The sequence below is a fragment of the Dendrobates tinctorius genome, unplaced genomic scaffold (assembly GCF_039654945.1).
Source record: "Dendrobates tinctorius isolate UK_male_01 unplaced genomic scaffold, ASM3965494v1 ptg000014l, whole genome shotgun sequence".
Classification (NCBI taxonomy): Eukaryota; Metazoa; Chordata; class Amphibia; order Anura; family Dendrobatidae; genus Dendrobates; species Dendrobates tinctorius.
The window spans coordinates 9957665-9977147 of NW_027361682.1; the positions used below are offsets into that span (position 1 = coordinate 9957665).

Below are 19483 nucleotides of genomic sequence, written 5' to 3' on the forward strand. Positions count from 1 at the left end.
CCCTCAGGGTCTTTCCGGGCCTCCCTGGTCTCCCACCGAACATCTTTATGAAATAACAGTGAAACCTCCCTTGAATAGCTGGTGTGAAAAGCATGTATAAACCATTGCACCCACGGTTTCTGTACCCACCGAACCGTGTCCCTGGTCAGGTGCGTCTCCACCAAAGCCACAATGTGAGGACGGTAGTGTCTTAATTTGTGAGAACACGTTAATTTTCTTTCAAGGGGTTTTTATGCCTCTTAGGTTCCAAGTCATACAAATCAACTCAGAACCCATTCCCGTCCATCTGGATATGTTGCATAATGGTGCCCGAACCGAGTGCAGAGATCCCACCCAGATAGCAAAATTGGCGTAGTCTGCGGCATTTACCTAAATAACTGTAAAAAATTAAACTTTTGAAAGAGAAAAAACAAAACAGAAACCTAGTAACATAGGAGCACAGTCTCACGCCCCCATCAAAAAATAAACAAGGGGATACCATCACTGAGCACAGCGTCCGGTATTGTTGATAACTGGGTACTTGCCGAGAGAGCTCCAATTAGACCTTTGGTTGAAAGGATCCGAAGTAATAGCCGCCATATTAGGATTCCTTCGCAGGGGATCCCCTATGGGACCGCAGCCAATCAGTCGCCTCCGCTAGATCTGTGAAAAATATGGAGGAACTTTCATGAACAACCCGAAGTTGGGCCGGATATATCATCGAGTATACAAAGTTTCTGTCCCTGAGCCGTTTCTTGACATCGATGAATTGTGCCCGCTGCTTCTGCAGTTCCATGGAAAAGTCCGGAAAGATGGAAACGACAGCATTGTTGAACTTAATAGGACTTTTTAGTCGTGCAAGCCGCAGAATGGTATCTCTGTCCTTACAATTGAGCAAGCGTGCCAGGAAAGGTCGAGGCGGGGCCCCCGGAGGCAGGGGTTTTGTAGGGACCGTATGAACTCTTTCAACAGTGAACATTGAGGAGAATTCATCTCCCAGGGAGGTCTTAAGCCAATCTTCCAGGAACTGTTCAGGATGCTGACCTTCCGAGCGCTCAGGCAGCCCAACGATGCGGATATTATTCCGGCGCATTCTGTTTTCCAAATCATCCACCTTCTGTTTCCAAGCATTCATGGAACCCCCCACCTTCGTTAATTTAGCCTTTATAGTTGTAATGGTATCTTCCACCTTGGACACCCTCATCTCCATCTCCGTAATGCCTCCCTTCATGGCCTGCATATCCTGACGGAGTCTCCCCACCTCCGTGTAAACATCAATTTTCTCCGTCAGGGATGTCCTGGTCAAAGAGATAGCTTTCATCAACTGCTCAGATGCCTGCTTAAGGGTCCGTTCCTCCTGTTCCATCTCCTCCTCGCCCCCAGAAGGGCGATTTTTATGCTGAACTTGAGAGGAAGTGCACCTATTAAGTCATGCACTTTCAGCGGGGTCAGGTCTGACAAACTCCTTCAGTTTTTCCGCCGCTCCTGACCCTTTAAGTCGGCTCATGGTTATCTGCAGTGCGGTCTAATGAACCAGCTGAAAACGTGTGATCCAGGTATCATCCACCACAGATGTGGGTTACAGCAGGGCTGGTAATAGTTAATTGTAATTTAGGCCACAGAGGGATGCCACAGGGATTATGAGGACGGCAGCCAGCCTCGTTCAACACAATTCCTTGTGGCCAGGGGAGGGAGCGGGGGCCCCACAGAGACAGCTGCAATGGGGGAGGGTGTACAGAGCCTCCCTTAGTAATGGCGCCAGCCGGCGCAGTGAGCAATTAATAGAAGAGGGATACCACGCAGGGCCCACTTTTTCAGGGCACTCACCGCGCGCCCCCTCAAGATTGTCAGACAGTATCTTCACTGCCCGGAGGCGGTGCAGCGGTGTAAGCCGACGCTGCAGCTCTCAGCAGCTGAGCTGTGTGTCCAAGATGGCCGCCGCCTCGTGGGGGATTAGCCGCCCGCTCCTGTCTCCCCCGTCGCCCGCTCTCAGAAGTTGCCTCCCGATCTGCCGCGGGGTACCCAAGAGGTCCCGACATCCAAGGGGGTCCAGCCAGCGTCAGGTAAGCCTCCAGGAAGGGGTCCAGGATCCAGCAGGATGATGAGGAGCTCTCCTAACCAGCGTCGTCTCCCGTTCAAGGCATAGCCACGCCCCCAACTAATATATTTTTAAGTTGTCCAATAAAGCTTTGTAAAGTTGCAGCCGCCTCCGTCTCAAGCTTGATCACATTTTTTTTTTCTCTTGTTACAAATAAATGACGTGCTGTATCACATTTAGTAAGTGAAAAAATAAGATTTAGAATGATGGTGCACGAAAGAAGCAGTGCAAAACACACTTGAAGGTCAATTTCACAGCCACACAGGACACTAGCTATCTAAACTATCTGACTTTGAAACAACCGCCTAAATAACTAGCTAAAATCTATCAGCAACCAGTCCCAGCATCAGGAGAAACCTCTCTGCGCTATTACATAGTCAAAATGTCACCAAAACAAGATGTCCACTCTTTATATGGAAAGGGACATATGATTTCAAAACCAATGACACAAGCCGTTGGGTCAAGACATTGTGGATATTTCCTGCCCATGATTGGCTAGTCGCAATGTGCACACATAAAGAAAAGAAAAAAACTTTACAAGAACGCTGCTTATTGAATGTTACCAATATTTTTTTTTTTTTTTTTTAATTTTGCTCGCGTTTCTGATCAAGAATCCGAACATACCATATTCGTGCCGAATTTATGTTTGGTGATCGTTTTCCGAACAAATTTACTCATCTCTAATACTTATCTTCTGAGGTTCCCACTTAGGTGTTCACAACCACTAGAATTAAATTGATAATAAATAAATATTAATAATTCTAAGCACGTTTTACCCAGTTTGGGAGCCGCCTTGTTTCAACTCCCCTTGTATGAATTCCCTTGCTACTCTTCTGATTAGCCTGTTGAGATCTGAACAAAATACTAACAGTTTTGGATTTCATTTGTGCCATTCTTGGGTACACATAACATTGATTATCTGTAGTGATGAGCGAATGTGCTCTGATAAGGTGTTATTCAAGCATGCTTGGGTGCTAACCAAGTGTCTTCGGCGTGCTCAAATATTATGTTCAAGTTCCCGCAGCTGCATGTCTCACGGCTGTTCGTCAAACAGCCAATCCATGCATGTATTATGGCTGCTTTGAGAAATGCAGGCATGGAGACGCTAATATATTATTCGAGCATGTCAAAGACACTCGGTTATCTGTTTAGTTTTCTAGATTTAATGTCTCTGCATTCCAACTTTTTTTTCTGTCAAGGTAAGAAGAGCCTGCTCACACTGCTGTCCTCCCTGTCTGTCTGATCTAATATTAGAGGTACCTGGAGTGCTTAGGAAAGGAAAGACTACTCTCTCCACTGTGTCTTTCTGAATGCTGAGTGCCTGATTTGACTTGAGAAATTCAGCTTTTCCAAAAGCCATAACTTTATTATTTTTCTATTTTTACATAAACTTAGCAACTTAATGTTTGTTTTTTTAATTATATAATCACCCATGAATTTTAAATCATCTCATTTTCTCTTACCATTCAGGTCCCTACAATATCCGATCCTCTCAGTGGAGATCGTCTATATAAGAGAATTCTCCTGAGTGACCCTACAAGGATGGATAGAGACAGGGAAAAGATGGCGGAGAGGATATTACACCTCACCCTAGAGATCCTCTTCCGGCTTACTGGAGAGGTGAGTGATTCTGATGACGTCACATTACATCATTGTTATCTAGGGGCTATAACAGATGGAGCGAACTGGAGAGGTGAGGGCTCTGGAAATGTCTGTAGGGAGATTTATTAATGTGTATCTCCATAACCAGGATTACACAGTAGTGAAGAAGACCTCTAGGGAGCGCTGTCAGTCCCCTGTGTCTGAGGGATGGAGAAGACCCCTGAGCCCAGTCACTGAGTCTCCATTGTACCCCCTTATACATGAGGACATCAATGACCAGAAGATCCTAGAACTCACCTACAAGATGATTGAGCTGCTGACTGGAGAGGTGACACTGCTGGGAATGCTGGGACATTGTACAGTAATGTTATGAAGGGATCGGGGGGATGACGGTATCATTGTATGTGTCAGGTTCCTATAAGGTGTCAGGATGTCACCGTCTATTTCTCCATGGAGGAGTGGGAATATTTAGAAGGACACAAAGATCTGTACACGGACATCATGATGGAGATTCCCCAGCCCCTCACATCACCAGGTAATAGACAGGACTAAATACACACAGCCTATAATTATCTGTATTTAAAGAATGATTTCAGTCCCTTTATGTCTTTCCTCCAGCTCTATCCATTAAGATGAGAACACCAGAGAGATGTCCCTGTAGTTTTCTTCCACAGGACTGTAAACAAGAAGATCCCAATGTTCCTCAGGATCATCAGGTAGATGGACAGAAGGTGTCATGAAATCTCTCCTATGATATGTAGAAGCTGTGAAGGTCTTGTGCTCAGTCCTCTATTATCCACAAGTATTTTACACTGTACGACCAATTTATTAGACACACCTTCACTTCAGAAGAAACTCAAGTGGTTAGTTTTCTGTGGATCAGTTTACATTTGAATCCACAGTATATTAGAAAAATCGAACAATCTAAAAGGCTTTGACCAAGACAGAGTAATCGGTGCTAGAGTAGCCAGGGACAGTATTTCAAAAATTGTTGACCTTGTAGGTTTTTCCGTACATTGGCATCAAGAATTTAGAATATTTTAATCAAGTAAAATCCTCCAATATCACTGGATTGTGTGGACATAACTGAATGAACCAGCAGGACACAGTGATTGCAGCCGTATACAGTGGTATCCAACAAAGGTGTCCAAGTTCAAAAATCATTGTTTATTAGCTTAGATGGGCTATAACAGTAGACCACCAGTTTCAGAATCATAGCTGTCTAAGGCAAACAAAAAAGGTGACTCCAGTAGGAAAAATTGGATCAATGAGCAGTGGAAAACATCTGGTCTGATGAATCTAGATTTCTGTGGCACCATTCTGATATGTTCAGAATTTAGACCCAACATTACGTATCAATTTAACCTATTTTATCAGGCTGGTGTAGGAGCAGTAATGATGTGGGAAATGTTTTCTGAGTACATTCTATGTCCTCCAATGCAGTGGATTGATGTTAGAATTCTGGGACTTACCTAAGTACCCCAGAGTTGTGGTCAACCATGTTCCTCCTTTTACAGCAGCTGTTTACCCTATGACAGAAGGACTATGCTCCATGTCACACGTGTCATATAGTGATGGGTTGGTTCCAGTATCATAACAGCATGTCTCATACATCTGTGTGTCTGTTTCCTGTTTGATGCATGGCAGAGGGCACAGTAACTCTGCTGACACCATTATAGTCTATGGCTCCATCGGTGCATACGCCTGAATCCCGTTTTGCCAGACGCAAGACCCCAACGGTACCCACGAACATGAAGATAAGCGTAATGTGCGAGAACCCTAATATGTTGCCCATTCCGTGTATGTTTTATACCTGGTGGATATTACAGGGTAAAGCTAATCATGGACATTAGATGTTGTCTGGATCTTCTCAGAATTTCTGGTTATGGAGACTGCTGGTTAGAATTAGAAGCTGACAGGTTGTGTTCATTCAGGAGAGTTGCTTGTCTAGTGCTGTCATTTCAGTTTTGGTCATGACATTAAAATATGAATTCTTCTGTCCTTAAAAATCTACATCTGTCGATGACTTTTATACTATTTCTTTCAGGGTAAGAATCTGTCCCATATTAATACTACAGAGACATATATAAGGGGTGATGAGCGGTGTAAAGAGGAGATTCCTACAGATAACTGTATAGGTGAGTAGTGACCACTAAATTCAACAATTATTTTGTTGAGTTTTAGGGTTTGTACAGAATTTATTTTGTTTGTATAAATTTTACTGGCAGAATGATTTGAAGCATAAATGAAAAACACTAGTTTTACACTCCTCATTGACATTGTAACTCCAAGAAGGAAAAGTAACATAGTAACATCGTTATTAAGGTTGAAGGAAGACTTTAAGTCCATCTAGTTCAACCCATATCCTATCCTAACTTGCCCTAACATGTTGATCCAAAGTGAAATTATGGTGTCATGGTCACTGTGTGTCTGGGCGCAGGTGTTACCGCAAGGCGAACCCATAACACACGTGACCCTGGATACAGCGCCTCCAGTGGGGCGAATTTAAATAATAATACGTGCAGGTGGATACGCCGCCTCCACCTGGCGAATTTAGGTATTACACGTTAATAAACATTCTGGAAACCCCGCCTCCAGTACGGCGAATTTAAATAATAAAGGGGGACCTGGGAAACATCAACAGTGGTGGGCCTTGCAATAGGGAAAAGGAATTGGAGACCTCCTGAGCTCCCCTGAGCCAGTGTCCCTGCACTCCTAACGTTCCCTATGCCGGTTTCGCACCGGGCGCCGCACGCGTACCTCAACGCCCTAGCTCGCCCTGAACCTAAACCCTCACTAGGGAATAGGTCGGTGCGGAAACTAATCCCACCACTGCACTAATAACACACATGAGGAAAGAGACAATACAGGGGAACACCACTTAGCTTTGCTCTGTTGCGTGTGCTCCTAGCAACAGAGCCCTCCACCTGAGTGCATCTTCTCCTCCACCTGGATCCATCACCATAACAGGATCCTTCACCTTAGTGCAGCCTTGGAGCAGAGTCCAACACCAGTTGCAGCTGCTTAGAACCAGAGTCCCAAGGATGAGTTCAGCTGCTGACACGAAGTCGAGCATGCTTGAGTCCAGCTCAGCGGCCAAGTCCCACATGATGAGTGCCACTCTCCATAGTCGCCACTCCACCAGCCCATGCAGACACTTCCCGCTGAGCTGGACTCAAGCATGCTCGACTTCGTGTCAGCAGCTGAACTCATCCTTGGGACTCTGGTTCTAAGCAGCTGCAACTGGTGTTGGACTCTGCTCCAAGGCTGCACTAAGGTGAAGGATCCTGTTATGGTGATGGATCCAGGTGGAGGAGAAGATGCACTCAGGTGGAGGGCTCTGTTGCTAGGAGCACACGCAACAGAGCAAAGCTAAGTGGTGTTCCCCTGTATTGTCTCTTTCCTCATGTGTGTTATTAGTGCAGTGGTGGGATTAGTTTCCGCACCGACCTATTCCCTAGTGAGGGTTTAGGTTCAGGGCGAGCTAGGGCGTTGAGGTACGCGTGCGGCGCCCGGTGCGAAACCGGCATAGGGAACGTTAGGAGTGCAGGGACACTGGCTCAGGGGAGCTCAGGAGGTCTCCAATTCCTTTTTCCTATTGCAGGGCCCACCACTGTTGATGTTTCCCAGGTCCCCCTTTATTATTTAAATTCGCCGTACTGGAGGCGGGGTTTCCAGAATGTTTATTAACGTGTAATACCTAAATTCGCCAGGTGGAGGCGGCATATCCACCTGCACGTATTATTATTTAAATTCGCCCCACTGGAGGCGCTGTATCCAGGGTCACGTGTGTTATGGGTTCGCCTTGCGGTAACACCTGCGCCCAGACACACAGTGACCATGACATTATCACAGGCCGTGATTGCACCCCCTAGCACACCTTTATAGGGTGTCACACCTGATCCCTAATTAAGTGCACAAAAACCTAAAGTGCAATACTGCTAACCACCACCGGGGACAGTCAAGACACCTTGGAACTTTCCAAAGTAAAAAAAGTTCACCCAGTGATTTAAAACTGTCAGATCACTTCAGATCATAACATATGGAATTCACAGGATGGAAATAACATTTTTAAAACATCTCGATTTATTTACTTTAAAGCATGAGCATGTTTAGGTCACACAGGCTGCTTACAGATGTATGAGCAACCGGTCCTAATCCTGGGATTGTGTGGAGTGTCAGAACGGTTTGGTGATGCATTGCTTTGTCTGTGGAACAAGCAGTATGGCCATTTTTCACCACAACAACACCATGCGACATTTTGCTCGTGCTACTGTGAGCAACCAGCATCGCCTTAATGTGCTGCCATGGCTGGAACATTTTCAGACTTATCTTCCATCCAGCACATGTGGTACATCATTGATCGGCAATTAGAGCAATGAGTTGCCAGCAGCAGATCTTGATGATTTGCCCAAGTGACAGAACATTTCTCAGACAACCATTAATAACCGCATTGATTGCATGCTAATGTGTGATGACACGCAAGTTCAATAGTGAATACATTTGAGTTGTTTTTGAAAATTTGGTTTTCATTTTTTCATAATTTTGATATCATTAACATGTTCCTACGATTTTTCCTTCTTAGTGTTGCAATTTTAATATTTTCCACACAGAAAAAAATACAGGGCTGAGTCACATTTTTTTTTACCTTTGGACTATAGCTTTAACCAAGCCGAAAGACAATAGTTTTCCTCTGAATCTTTTAACATCCAAAATTTATTTGACCTTGAATTCGGCATGAATGTTAGGAAAGGGCTGTGAGGTAACAGAGGGACTTCTGGAGAAGTGATTGAGAAACAGAAATGGACACTTGAAAAAATTGGGAATCTGCAAATGATGGTGAATATGCAGCTTGATGCAGATCTGATTGACCTGCCTCAAACATGCTTGAGAAAGGTAGAAGACCCCAGAAACTTTGCCCATGTGCAGGTGTTTTGTCCCTGACTATGACTCTGCCTGACCCAAACTCGAATAAAGTTTTCCGCCTCTTCTACAGAGTGGTATTTTGGACTCTTTTCATCTTGGTGAAAGTGGTAATGTCACCATTCTGACCAATGAAACAGCAAAATGGATGTATACTTCTTTATATTATAAAGAAAAGCTATGAAATGAAAATGATTGTGGTATTGTTGATTTTCATTATACACTGCTCAAAAAATAAAGGGAACACTTAACACAATGTACCTCCAAGTCAGTCAAACTTTCAGTACAGTGGCCAGAGCATGGAAAGAAACACATACTAGCAGACGTGGAGGGGCAGTAGGAGGGCAACAACCCAGCAGCAGGACCACCACCTCCTCCTTTGTGCACCGAAGAACAGGAGGAGCAGTGCCACAGCCCTGCAAAATGACCTCCAGCAGGTCACTAACATCCATGTGTCTGCTCAAACTGTCAGAAACAGACTCCATGAGGTTGGTATTAGAGCCCGACTTCCACAAGTCAGTGATTTCAGCCCAACACCGTGCAGGGCAATTGGCATTTGCCAGACAACACCAAGATTACCAGATTCGACACTGGCGCTCTGTGCTCTTCACGCATGAGAGCAGGTTCACAATGAGCACATGTGACAGATGTGACAGAGTCTGGAGAGGCTGTGGATAACATTCTGCTGCCTACAACATCCTCCAGCATGACCAGTTTGGCAGTTGGTCAGTAATGGTGTTGGGCGGCATTTCTTTGGAGGGCCCCACATCCCACTATGTGCTAGCCAGGGGTACCCTGACTTCTATTAGGTACTGTGATGAGACCTTAGACCCATTGTGAGACCATATGCAGGTGCAGTGGGCCCTTGCTTCCTTCTGATGCTAGTCCTAATGTGGCTGAAGTGTGTTAACAGTCCCTGCATGATGAAGGTATTGATCAGGGCTGTGGAGTCGGAGTCGTGGAGTCGGAGTCGGTGCTCATTTTGGTGGAGTCGGAGTCGGAGTTGGAGTCGGTATAAAATGGACCGACTCCGACTCCTAAAATATATAATAAATTGGGTACAGTAATTCAATGCAGGATGTGCTGAATATTTTTTCATAGGAGTTTGGGAAAGTTATGAAATGTCCTATAAATGGCTGTTCTATTCCTGATCTAAGGCTACATTCACACACAGCGTTTTTCCTGTGTTTTTTGAGGATACGTTTTTCAGCTGCAAAAGCTGATCATCTTTTTAAAAAACCGCATCACCTGAAAGGTTTTTGAGCTCATAGATAATGTTTTCAATAGCAAAAGCAGATTAGAAATCTGCTCTATCTATCCATTTATCCATATCTGTCTATCCATATCGTATCTGTACCAAAAAGAATGAAAACCGGGTAGTACACCAATATATATTCTGTTCTATCTAAATATCTTGATTATTGGATCATAAAAATGATTAAATGTCTGAGGTTCACATTGTACTACAATAAATTTTTCACTTAAATATAAGCAATATGTGTGGGAGTCGGAGTCGTGGAGTCGGAGTTGGAGTCGGAGTCGGTGTAAGGGAAATTGAGGAGTCGGAGTCGCAGGTTTGGCTTACCGACTCCACAGCCCTGGTATTGATGCCCATTCCCCAGACCTGAATCCAATCGAGCACATCTGGGACATCATGTCTCGTTACGTCCACCAACGACATGTTGCATCACAGACTGTCCAGTAGTTGACTGATGCTTTTATCCAGGTCTGGGAGGAGATCTCTCAGGAGAACATCTGCTTGCCTCATCAGGAGCATACCCAAGCATTGTAGGGAGGTCAAACAGGCACGTGGAGGCCGCAAACACTACTGAGCATAATTTCCTTGTCTTGAGGAATTTCCACTAAAGTTGGGTCAGCCTTGCCTTTAATCTGATTTTCCACTTTTGATTTTAATTATCATTACAAATCCAGACCTCCATAGGATAATAGTTTTTATTTACATTGGTCATTTGTATGTTTTATTGTTCTCAACACATTCATTGATATTTAGGATGTGGTATTTTAGTGTTCATTTTATTTTTTTGAGCAGTGGATATATTTTGAACAACACGCAGAAGCAAATTTTCTCAGTTCTCTAATAGCGATGACACCAAACACGGAAAATAGTTCTTCAAAATATGATCGACTCATTCTCTTCTACCTTTGGAATGAGGGTGATAGGACAGAGAGAAATCTGACCAAATCTCCAATTCTACACAGAGTCCATTCCAAAATTTTGATGAAAGCTGTACACCACTGTATAAGACAATACGCAGAAATGACTTTCCAAACTTCTCGACCTAATGTCGACAAATGTTAAGAAATTACATCTTCATACGATACCGTCCTCTTCTTTCCTTCCTGTCGTGGCTCCGGCGCAGGCGCGTTGCTCTGCCCTGTCGAGGGCAGAGCAGAGTCCTGCAGTGCGCAGGTGTCGGGAAAGGTACGGCGTCTGCGCACTGCAGTATTCTGCTCTCCCCTCAACAGGGCAGAGCAATGCGCCTGCGCCGGAGCCACGACAGGAAGGAAAGAAGAGGACGGCATCGTATGAAGATGGGAGGCGCTGGACCGCGACACCCATCGGACCGGACCGCCCCCTCCTGTGAGTATAATATAACGTGTTTTCCTTATTTTTCAGGTTACATCGGGGGGCTTATCTACAGCATTACAGAATGCTGTAGATAAGCCCCTGATGTCAATGCCGGCAGCTGATAGTCAAAAAAAAGGGTGACAGACTTATTAATGTATGCTTTGTTACAAGGGTTCTCTATTTTTTATGACCCTTACCCTTCCTATGTACATTTACCCTTTTCCCCTCCCTTTTGCTTGTTCCCCCTCCCTATCCACCTCCCAGTTTTATAAAAACTTCAATAAAAATATTTAAATACAAAAAAAAGTGACAGATTCCCTTTAATGCACTATAGAACCACCTGTGAGACAAAAATAACCTTAGGATCAGGTTGCAGAAGACATTTGGCATGAAAGTTAGTTGTATTAATGATTCCTGTAATTTATAAAAGCATATATACTTGAGCCCAATGCAGAAGAGGAAACAACCTCCAACACAATATTTTTCGTAGGCAATTACACCTTCTCTCATAAGGAGAAACCCATAGATTGAGTCTCTTTCTTCAGAGTTTTTGTTTTCATTGTACTTTTTGACACAACAAAAGGATCTAAAATATCCTCCTCTAGAAGAGAGGTTTAACCATGGTTTGGTTATTAATCGGTTTAGAATATCGTTCTGGAGAACAGAGATTAGGGTTACAGACCTGAGCCCACAGACTTGCTCACTTACTGATTTGTCTGATAACGCATTCTGCATTCCTATACATAAGACAGAGCAAATAACCCCAATCTGCATTGCTAAAGGGTAAATAAACTTTTTATGTTAATTATCAATGTTTTTGCAAGATTATGAATTTTTGTGATATTCTCCATTACCTTATTTTGCTACCTTCTATCTGCTGATAGTGCTGTTTTAGGTGCCAGACCATTATTTTTCAGGAACTACTATGAACTGCAAAAATCTGTACTCAGACACTGTTTATATACATGTCCTTGTCTGAGCATGAGTAATGGGAGCACAAAAGCTCAAGTGGCCTGTGATTGACTAAAGATTCTTGCTAGATAATTCAGCCTTGCAAACTTGTAAAAGAGCATGAACTAGGAAGATAAACTAACACTATCAGCATGGTGTTGAAGATATAAGGAAGTAAAATGAGGGAATGGAGTATATCATGAAGATTAATGATTTTGCAAAGGCTGATCAGCAATGAAAGTTTGAAAAAAAAAAGTTTTAAGAGTTTTGCAAATCACAAACACACATACTCATGATTAAGAAGTGTGTGCAGTAGAACATCATGAATAAGCAAAAAAGTGTATTGTAAATAACATACCAAATAACACACAAAAAGTTACAAATCGATAAAACAGCCATGCATATTCAATGCAGATTAATAGTGAATTACCTATAATAAGATTAGACATGTACATACACTATATACAGTGCCTACAAGTAGTATTCAACCCCCTGCAGATTTAGCAGGTTTACACATTCGGAATTAACTTGGCATTGTGACATTTGGACTGTAGATCAGCCTGGAAGTGTGAAATGCACTGCAGCAAAAAAGAATGTTATTTCTTTGTTTAATTTTTTTTTAAATTGTGAAAAGTTTATTCAGAGGGTCATTTATTATTCAACCCCTCAAACCACCAGAATTCTGTTTGGTTCCCCTAAAGTATTAAGAAGTATTTCAGGCACAAAGAACAATGAGCTTCACATGTTTGGATTAATTATCTTTTTCCAGCCTTTTCTGACTATTTAAGACCCTCCCCAAACTTGTGAACAGCACTCATACATGGTCAACATGGGAAAGACAAAGGAGCATTCCAAGGCCATCAGAGACAAGATCGTGGAGGGTCACAAGGCTGGCAAGGGGTACAAAACCCTTTCCAAGGAGTTGGGCCTACCTGTCTCCACTGTTGGGAGCATCATCCGGAAGTGGAAGGCTTATGTAACTACTGTTAGCCTTCCACGGCCTGGACAGCCTTTGAAAGTTTCCTCCCGTGCCGAGGGCAGGCTTGTCCGAAGAGTCAAGGCTAACCCAAGGACAACAAGGAAGGAGCTCCAGGAAGATCTCATGGCAGTGGGGACATTGGTTTCAGTCAATACCATAAGTAACGTACTCCACCGCAATGGTCTTCGTTCCAGACGAGCTTGTAAGGTTCCTTTACTTTCAAAGCGTCATGTCAAGGCTCGTCTACAGTTTGCTCATGATCACTTGGAGGACTCTGAGACAGACTGGTTCAAGGTTCTCTGGTCTGATGAGACCAAGATCGAGATCTTTGGTGCCAACCACACACGTGACGTTTGGAGACTGGATGGCACTGCATACGACCCCAAGAATACCATCCCTACAGTCAAGCATGGTGGTGGCAGCATCATGCAGTGGGGCTGTTTCTCAGCCAAGGGGCCTGGCCATCTGGTCCGCATCCATGGGAAGATGGATAGCACGGCCTACCTGGAGATTTTGGCCAAGAACCTCCGCTCCTCCATCAAGGATCTTAAGATGGGTCGTCATTTCATCTTCCAACAAGACAACGACCCAAAGCACACAGCCAAGAAAACCAAGGCCTGGTTCAAGAGGCAAAAAAACAAGGTGTTGGAGTGGCCTAGTCAGTCTCCTGACCTTAACCCAATTGAAAACTTGTGGAAGGAGCTCAAGATTAAAGTCCACATGAGACACCCAAAGAACCTAGATAACTTGGAGAAGATCTGCATGGAGGAGTGGGCCAAGATAACTCCAGAGACCTGTGCCGGCCTGATCAGGTCTTATAAAAGACGATTATTAGCTGTAATTGCAAACAAGGGTTATTCCACAAAATATTAAACCTAGGGGTTGAATAATAATTGACCCACACTTTTATGTTTAAAATTTATTAAAATTTAACTGAGCAACATAACTTTTTGGTTTGTAAGATTTATGCATCTGTTAATAAATCCTGCTCTTGTGTGAAGTTTGAAGGCTCTAACTTATTTGCATCTTATCAAACCTGCTAAATCTGCAGGGGGTTGAATACTACTTGTAGGCACTGTATATGTTGTTCCAATCTCAAAAACAAAGAAAAAAAACTCTGTCAATGTGCAATATCATGCGCTAACCAAACAAAATATTTATAAATTAGAAAGTAGCAATGTAAAGTTCAGTGTGCAGTACAATAGGCTACATGATACTTAAAAAAAATGCAGAAACCATATTGTTACTTACCCATCTTGGCTCCAGAGTCTGACTATGAGTCTTTCCTGTATTGTGACGGGCTCTCTCTGCTCTTATTTGTGTTAGGTTATTATGCTAATCCAGCATGCACCTCTGATGTCTTCTCTGTAGACCTTATAGGGCACACTCGGGTGGCTTCTCGCAGCTTGAGTACTCAGGTAGTGTGCTCACAGCAGTAACAAAGGAGTCCCAGCACATTGTCACCTAATTAGCTCATCTACTGCAACAATATTGTCTGAATTTGCTATAACCAAGCTGCCATACTGTTGTTTCTCAACTGTGATTCCTTGTGCTATCTGCACATTTGGCTCTACTTTTCTAATGTGCCTGACTGTTGACTCAGTGCTATCCACACTTCCAGCTTTGCTACATCGGCTACATCAAGATACCTGACTGCCTACTCATCTTTGCTGATTTTAGGTGCGATCCATGCACTCAAATCTACTGTATCAGTTTACCTGTCTGCCTATTCACTTCTACTATTCCAAGGTGAACTCTGCATAATAGACTGTGCTATTCCAAGGTTCCTGTCTATATCACCTGCTGTGCTGATCAATGTACAATTCAGCATTCCCGCTCAACTAATCCACATGCTATTTTCAGGCTTACTAATTTTTGCTGTTTCTTATGCCAAGTGCCTTTTAGCTTGTCTATGTCTGCTGCATTAACAGCTTCAGTCTGTGCTGTTCACGCTGTCCTATGGCTCAACAAATCCTTCTCACCAATTGAGCTCCTAATATATGTGATATCCAAAACGTACCGTGGGTAATCAAATTATATATCTCCCTCTAAAAGGACCCAAGTTTGCTGTCAAGATCAGCACTGTTGTAGAAATTGGTATTTTACAATACCTCCATAATTTGCTTCAATCTCATATAAAGGAGTATAAAAGACTTGTTCTCCATTTTGGTAACCACTCTTTAATCTCACTAAATAGGAAAAAAATACAACACAAATAAAATAATGCATGTGCTAATCAATACTTAAACTTGCTCCAAAGCCAAAGGTATTTCTGTATTAAGATACTTCTCCCCTGTGTCTCCTCTCTTCTAAAGTTCAGGTAATGGTAAGGGATTGTGTGATAGAGAAAGACACCGCCTAATAGCACTGACTTACAAGCCCTTGCAAGAGTATATCCTAAATATTTCATTAAAACATGGACTTATAAAAAAAATGGGTCCAACAGAGAAATGAAACAATTAAAGAACACATGCTGGTGTCCTAACAACATAAACAATCAGCACCTATTTTGATGCTAATGTTGCCCCCAATGTCTTAAGGGGGTTTTACACATAGCGATATCGCTAGCAATATCGCTAAAACGTCACTGATTTTGTGACGTTATAGCGATATTGCTAGCGATATCGCTATGTGTGATACTTACCTCCGACCGGCTCCCCCGCTGTCTGTCGCTGATCGCGCGGCTCCATTTCTCGTCGTCTGCTTCCTGCTGTGTGAGACGAGCGACGCTGGACGCGGGCGGGAGGACGTCAGGATCGCTGTGTGTGAAAGGTGAGTATCGTGCGCTGCGTCGCTGCTGCATCGCTGTGAGATCTGCCTGTGTGACAGCTCACTAGCGATCATTTAGCGATGCACCAGCGATCCTGACCGGGTCGTATCGCTGGTCGGATCGCTGGTGCATCGCTAAATGTAAAAGGGCCTTTAGTGGATAATAAAACTTCCTTCAATTTGTATATAAATGTTATCGAATGTGTTATAATGAGTAATGAAATTTTAAGGCATTTTTATTGGAAAAAAAATACTCAGTTTTATTCTTGGCAGATGACTGTATTAGGAGCTCAGAAGGACTTCTGACATTCTCAGTTTTTAAAGTAGAAGATCATGGTGTCCCACCAAATACAGATGAAGAGCATGCCATTATTCCAAATATACCTCAAGCCCTTCACAGCAAATCTGATACTTTTCAACAGGTCCTATCCACTAATTTATCACAGACTGTTAATCAAAATGAAAATAACAGAAAAGATGTTGAACTTCAAAAAATCTGCAAAGGAAAGACGATATTTTCATGTTCAGATTGTGGGAAATGTTTTACAGGGAAATCGCATCTTGTTACACATCAGAGAAGTCACACGGGAGAGAAGCCATATTCATGTTCACATTGTGGGAAGTGTTTTACAGTGAAATCATCTCTTCTTACACATCAGAGAAGTCACACAGGGGAGAAGCCATATTCATGTTCAGTTTGTGGGAAACGTTTTACAGTGAAATCAAATCTTGTTACACATCAGAGAAATCACACAGGGGAGAAGCCATTTTCATGTTCCGAATGTGGAAAAAGTTTTAAAGTGAAATCATCTCTTGTCATACATCAGAGAAATCATACAGGGGAAAAGCCGTTTTCATGTTCTGAATGTGGGAAATCTTTTATAATGAAATCACATCTTGTTACACACACAACAACTCACACAGGGGAAAAACCATTTTCTTGTCCTGAATGTGGAAAATGTTTTACACGGAAATATCAACTCATTCAACATCATAGAAGTCATACAGGGGAGAAACCATATTCATGTTCAGAATGTGGGAAATGTTACAGCATGAAATCAAGACTTGATAGACATCAGAAAATTCACACAGGAGAAAAACCATTTTCATGTACAGAATGTGGGAAATGTTTTACATTGAAATTCTATCTTGATACACATCAGAGAACTCACACAGGGGAAAAGCCATATTCATGTGCACAATGTGAAAAGTGTTTTTCAGAGAGGTCTCACCTTGTTAATCATCAAAAAAGTCACACCGGAGAGAAACCATTTTCATGTTCAGAATGTGGGAAATGTTTTACAGGGAAATCAAGTCTTGTTACACATCAGAGAAATCACACAGGGGAGCAACCGTATTCATGTTTAGAATGTGGGAAATGTTATAGTGTTAAATCAAAACTTGCTAGACATCAGAGAAGCCACACAGGGGAGAAACCATTTTCATGTTCAGAATGTGGGAAATGTTTTAGAGGGAAATCAAGTCTTGTTATACATCAGAGAAATCACACAGGAGAGAAACCATATTCATGTTTAGAATGTGGGAAATGTTATAGTGTTCGATCAAAACTTGCTAGGCATCAGAGAAGTCACACAGGGGAGAAGCCATTTTTATGTTCTGAATGTGGGAAATGTTTTACACGGAAATCAAATCTTCTTCAACATCAAAGTACTCACACAGGGGAGTAGCCATTGTTAGATAACAGGGCTGTCCTACCTGGTAGCTGTTACTTAGGACTGACTGGAAAGCAGAATAACATTACAGAGACAGATGTGAAGTGTATAATGCTCTGTATTATTTATTTCAATTTTACATATCCGTAATTAACACAGTTGCTGATGTAAACAACCATCCCAAGCATAACTTGTCTCAGCTACTTAGCAGAGTGTCCTATTAAACAGATAAGCAAAGTAAAGAATTGGATGGTTGTTTCTAAAAGTGTCCCGATCACGTACAACAATATCTTTCCCAAAAAAAAAATTAAAAATTCCAATCAATATTAACCCCTTCACAATAGGCGCATGTCAGGTCTCCTCCTTTGATGTGGGCTCCAACGATGAGCCCACATCTTTTCCTGCACATGTCAGCTGATTTCAACAGCTGACATGTGCCCCTAACAGCCACAGGTGGAATCACGATCCACCCACAGCTGTTAACCTGTTAAATGCCACTGTCAATCTCTTACAGCAGAATTGACACAATTGCGCCAGAAGCGTGTCACCAATCCTGCACATCGGCACCCATGTCACAAGACCGCGGGTCGCCGATGGGTTGGCATGACAACTCGGGGTCTGCAGCAGATCCCTGGATAGCTGTGAGTACTGCTCAGCTGTCGGCGCTCATAGCAAGTGAAACCCTGCTCTGTGTAGCACAAGCGATCGGATGATTGCAGCTTCTTGTCTTCCATGGAGACTATTAAAGTAAGTGTAAAGTAAAGAAACATCTTTTTAAATATATTTAAAAAAATTTTTTAAAAAGTTTAAATCACCCCCTATTCACCCAATTCAAAATAAAACAATTAAAATTAAAAAAAAAACAACATTTAATATCACTGTGTTCATAATCACCCGATCTATCAATATATAAAAAGAATTTGTCCGGGGGCACACTTGCTAGTGTGATGCGAGAAACTCGCACATCAAAACCCGGCACTGCCTCTGGCACTCGGACCGGAGTGTGCGGCTGCATAGAAATTCATACAGCCGCACACTCTGTACCCAAGCGCCGGCGGCAGTGCCGGGTATTGATGTGAGAGACTCACGTGAATTTCTCGCATCACACTTGCAATTGTGACCCCAGCCCTATTCTGATCGGTAAATGGCGCAACGTGAAAAAAGTCAAATCGCCAGAATTGCGTTTTTTGGGTGTCCGCAGCATTGCATTGAAATGCAATAAATGGCCATCAAAACATTGTATGTATATCAAAATGGTTCAAAATAAAAACGTCAGCTTGGCGTGCACAAAATAAGCCCTCACCCAGTCCCAGATCACGAAAAATAGAGACGATACGTGTCTTGGAAAATTGCGCTTTTTTTTTTTGCAAACTTTGGATTTTTTTTCCACCACTTTAAAAGAACCTGTCAGCAGGATTGTACACAGTAATCTATAGACAGTGTCAGGTCGGCGCCATTATACTGATTAAAATGATACCTTGGTTGATGAAATCCGTCTTGTGGTTGTTGTTTAATCTTTATTTTCAGTTTTAAGTTAATGATATGCTCGTGCTCCAGGGCGGCCTGTTGGGGGTCTTCGTGTGGTGCTCTGATTAGATATTCGTCAGTATGGCTTCTGACAGCTCACTGCTCCCTCAGTGACCTGCCCTCTAGTTTACATAATGAATATTATATATATCTTGGGGAAGAAAACCTTCTGCAGGCAGGTGCCAGTGGTGGCACCTGCGCTGCAGCATAGCATATGTAATGTGTTTATAATTAATTTCTTTGCTGTTCTCCTGATAGTCCTAAAAAAAAAATCAATTTGAAAATGTCGCCGGCGTATTAACAGCTATCGGATCCGATAGCAGCTACTGCACAGCCACCATCTTGCTAGAGAAAAAAATTTCCTCCTCCAAGATGGCGCCTGTGATCGCCGA

The 19483-nt window shown here is 42.9% G+C and overlaps 1 protein-coding gene across 4 annotated transcripts in view; it reads left to right on the forward strand.

Annotated features, from left to right (window-relative positions):
- Nucleotides 1-18964, forward strand: part of LOC141071038 (uncharacterized) — a 137395-nt gene extending 118431 nt beyond the window's left edge. For all 4 annotated transcript variants that reach the window (XM_073559597.1, XM_073559594.1, XM_073559593.1 and 1 more), the window contains 6 exons: nt 3548-3697; nt 3828-4007; nt 4091-4214; nt 4298-4395; nt 5727-5817; nt 16165-18964. In XM_073559597.1, coding sequence (XP_073415698.1) covers nt 3548-3697; nt 3828-4007; nt 4091-4214; nt 4298-4395; nt 5727-5817; nt 16165-17579 — 2058 coding nt within the window. In that variant the 3' untranslated portion in view covers nt 17580-18964. The remainder of the gene's footprint in view (nt 1-3547; nt 3698-3827; nt 4008-4090; nt 4215-4297; nt 4396-5726; nt 5818-16164) is intronic.
- Nucleotides 18965-19483: the final 519 nt, after the last annotated feature.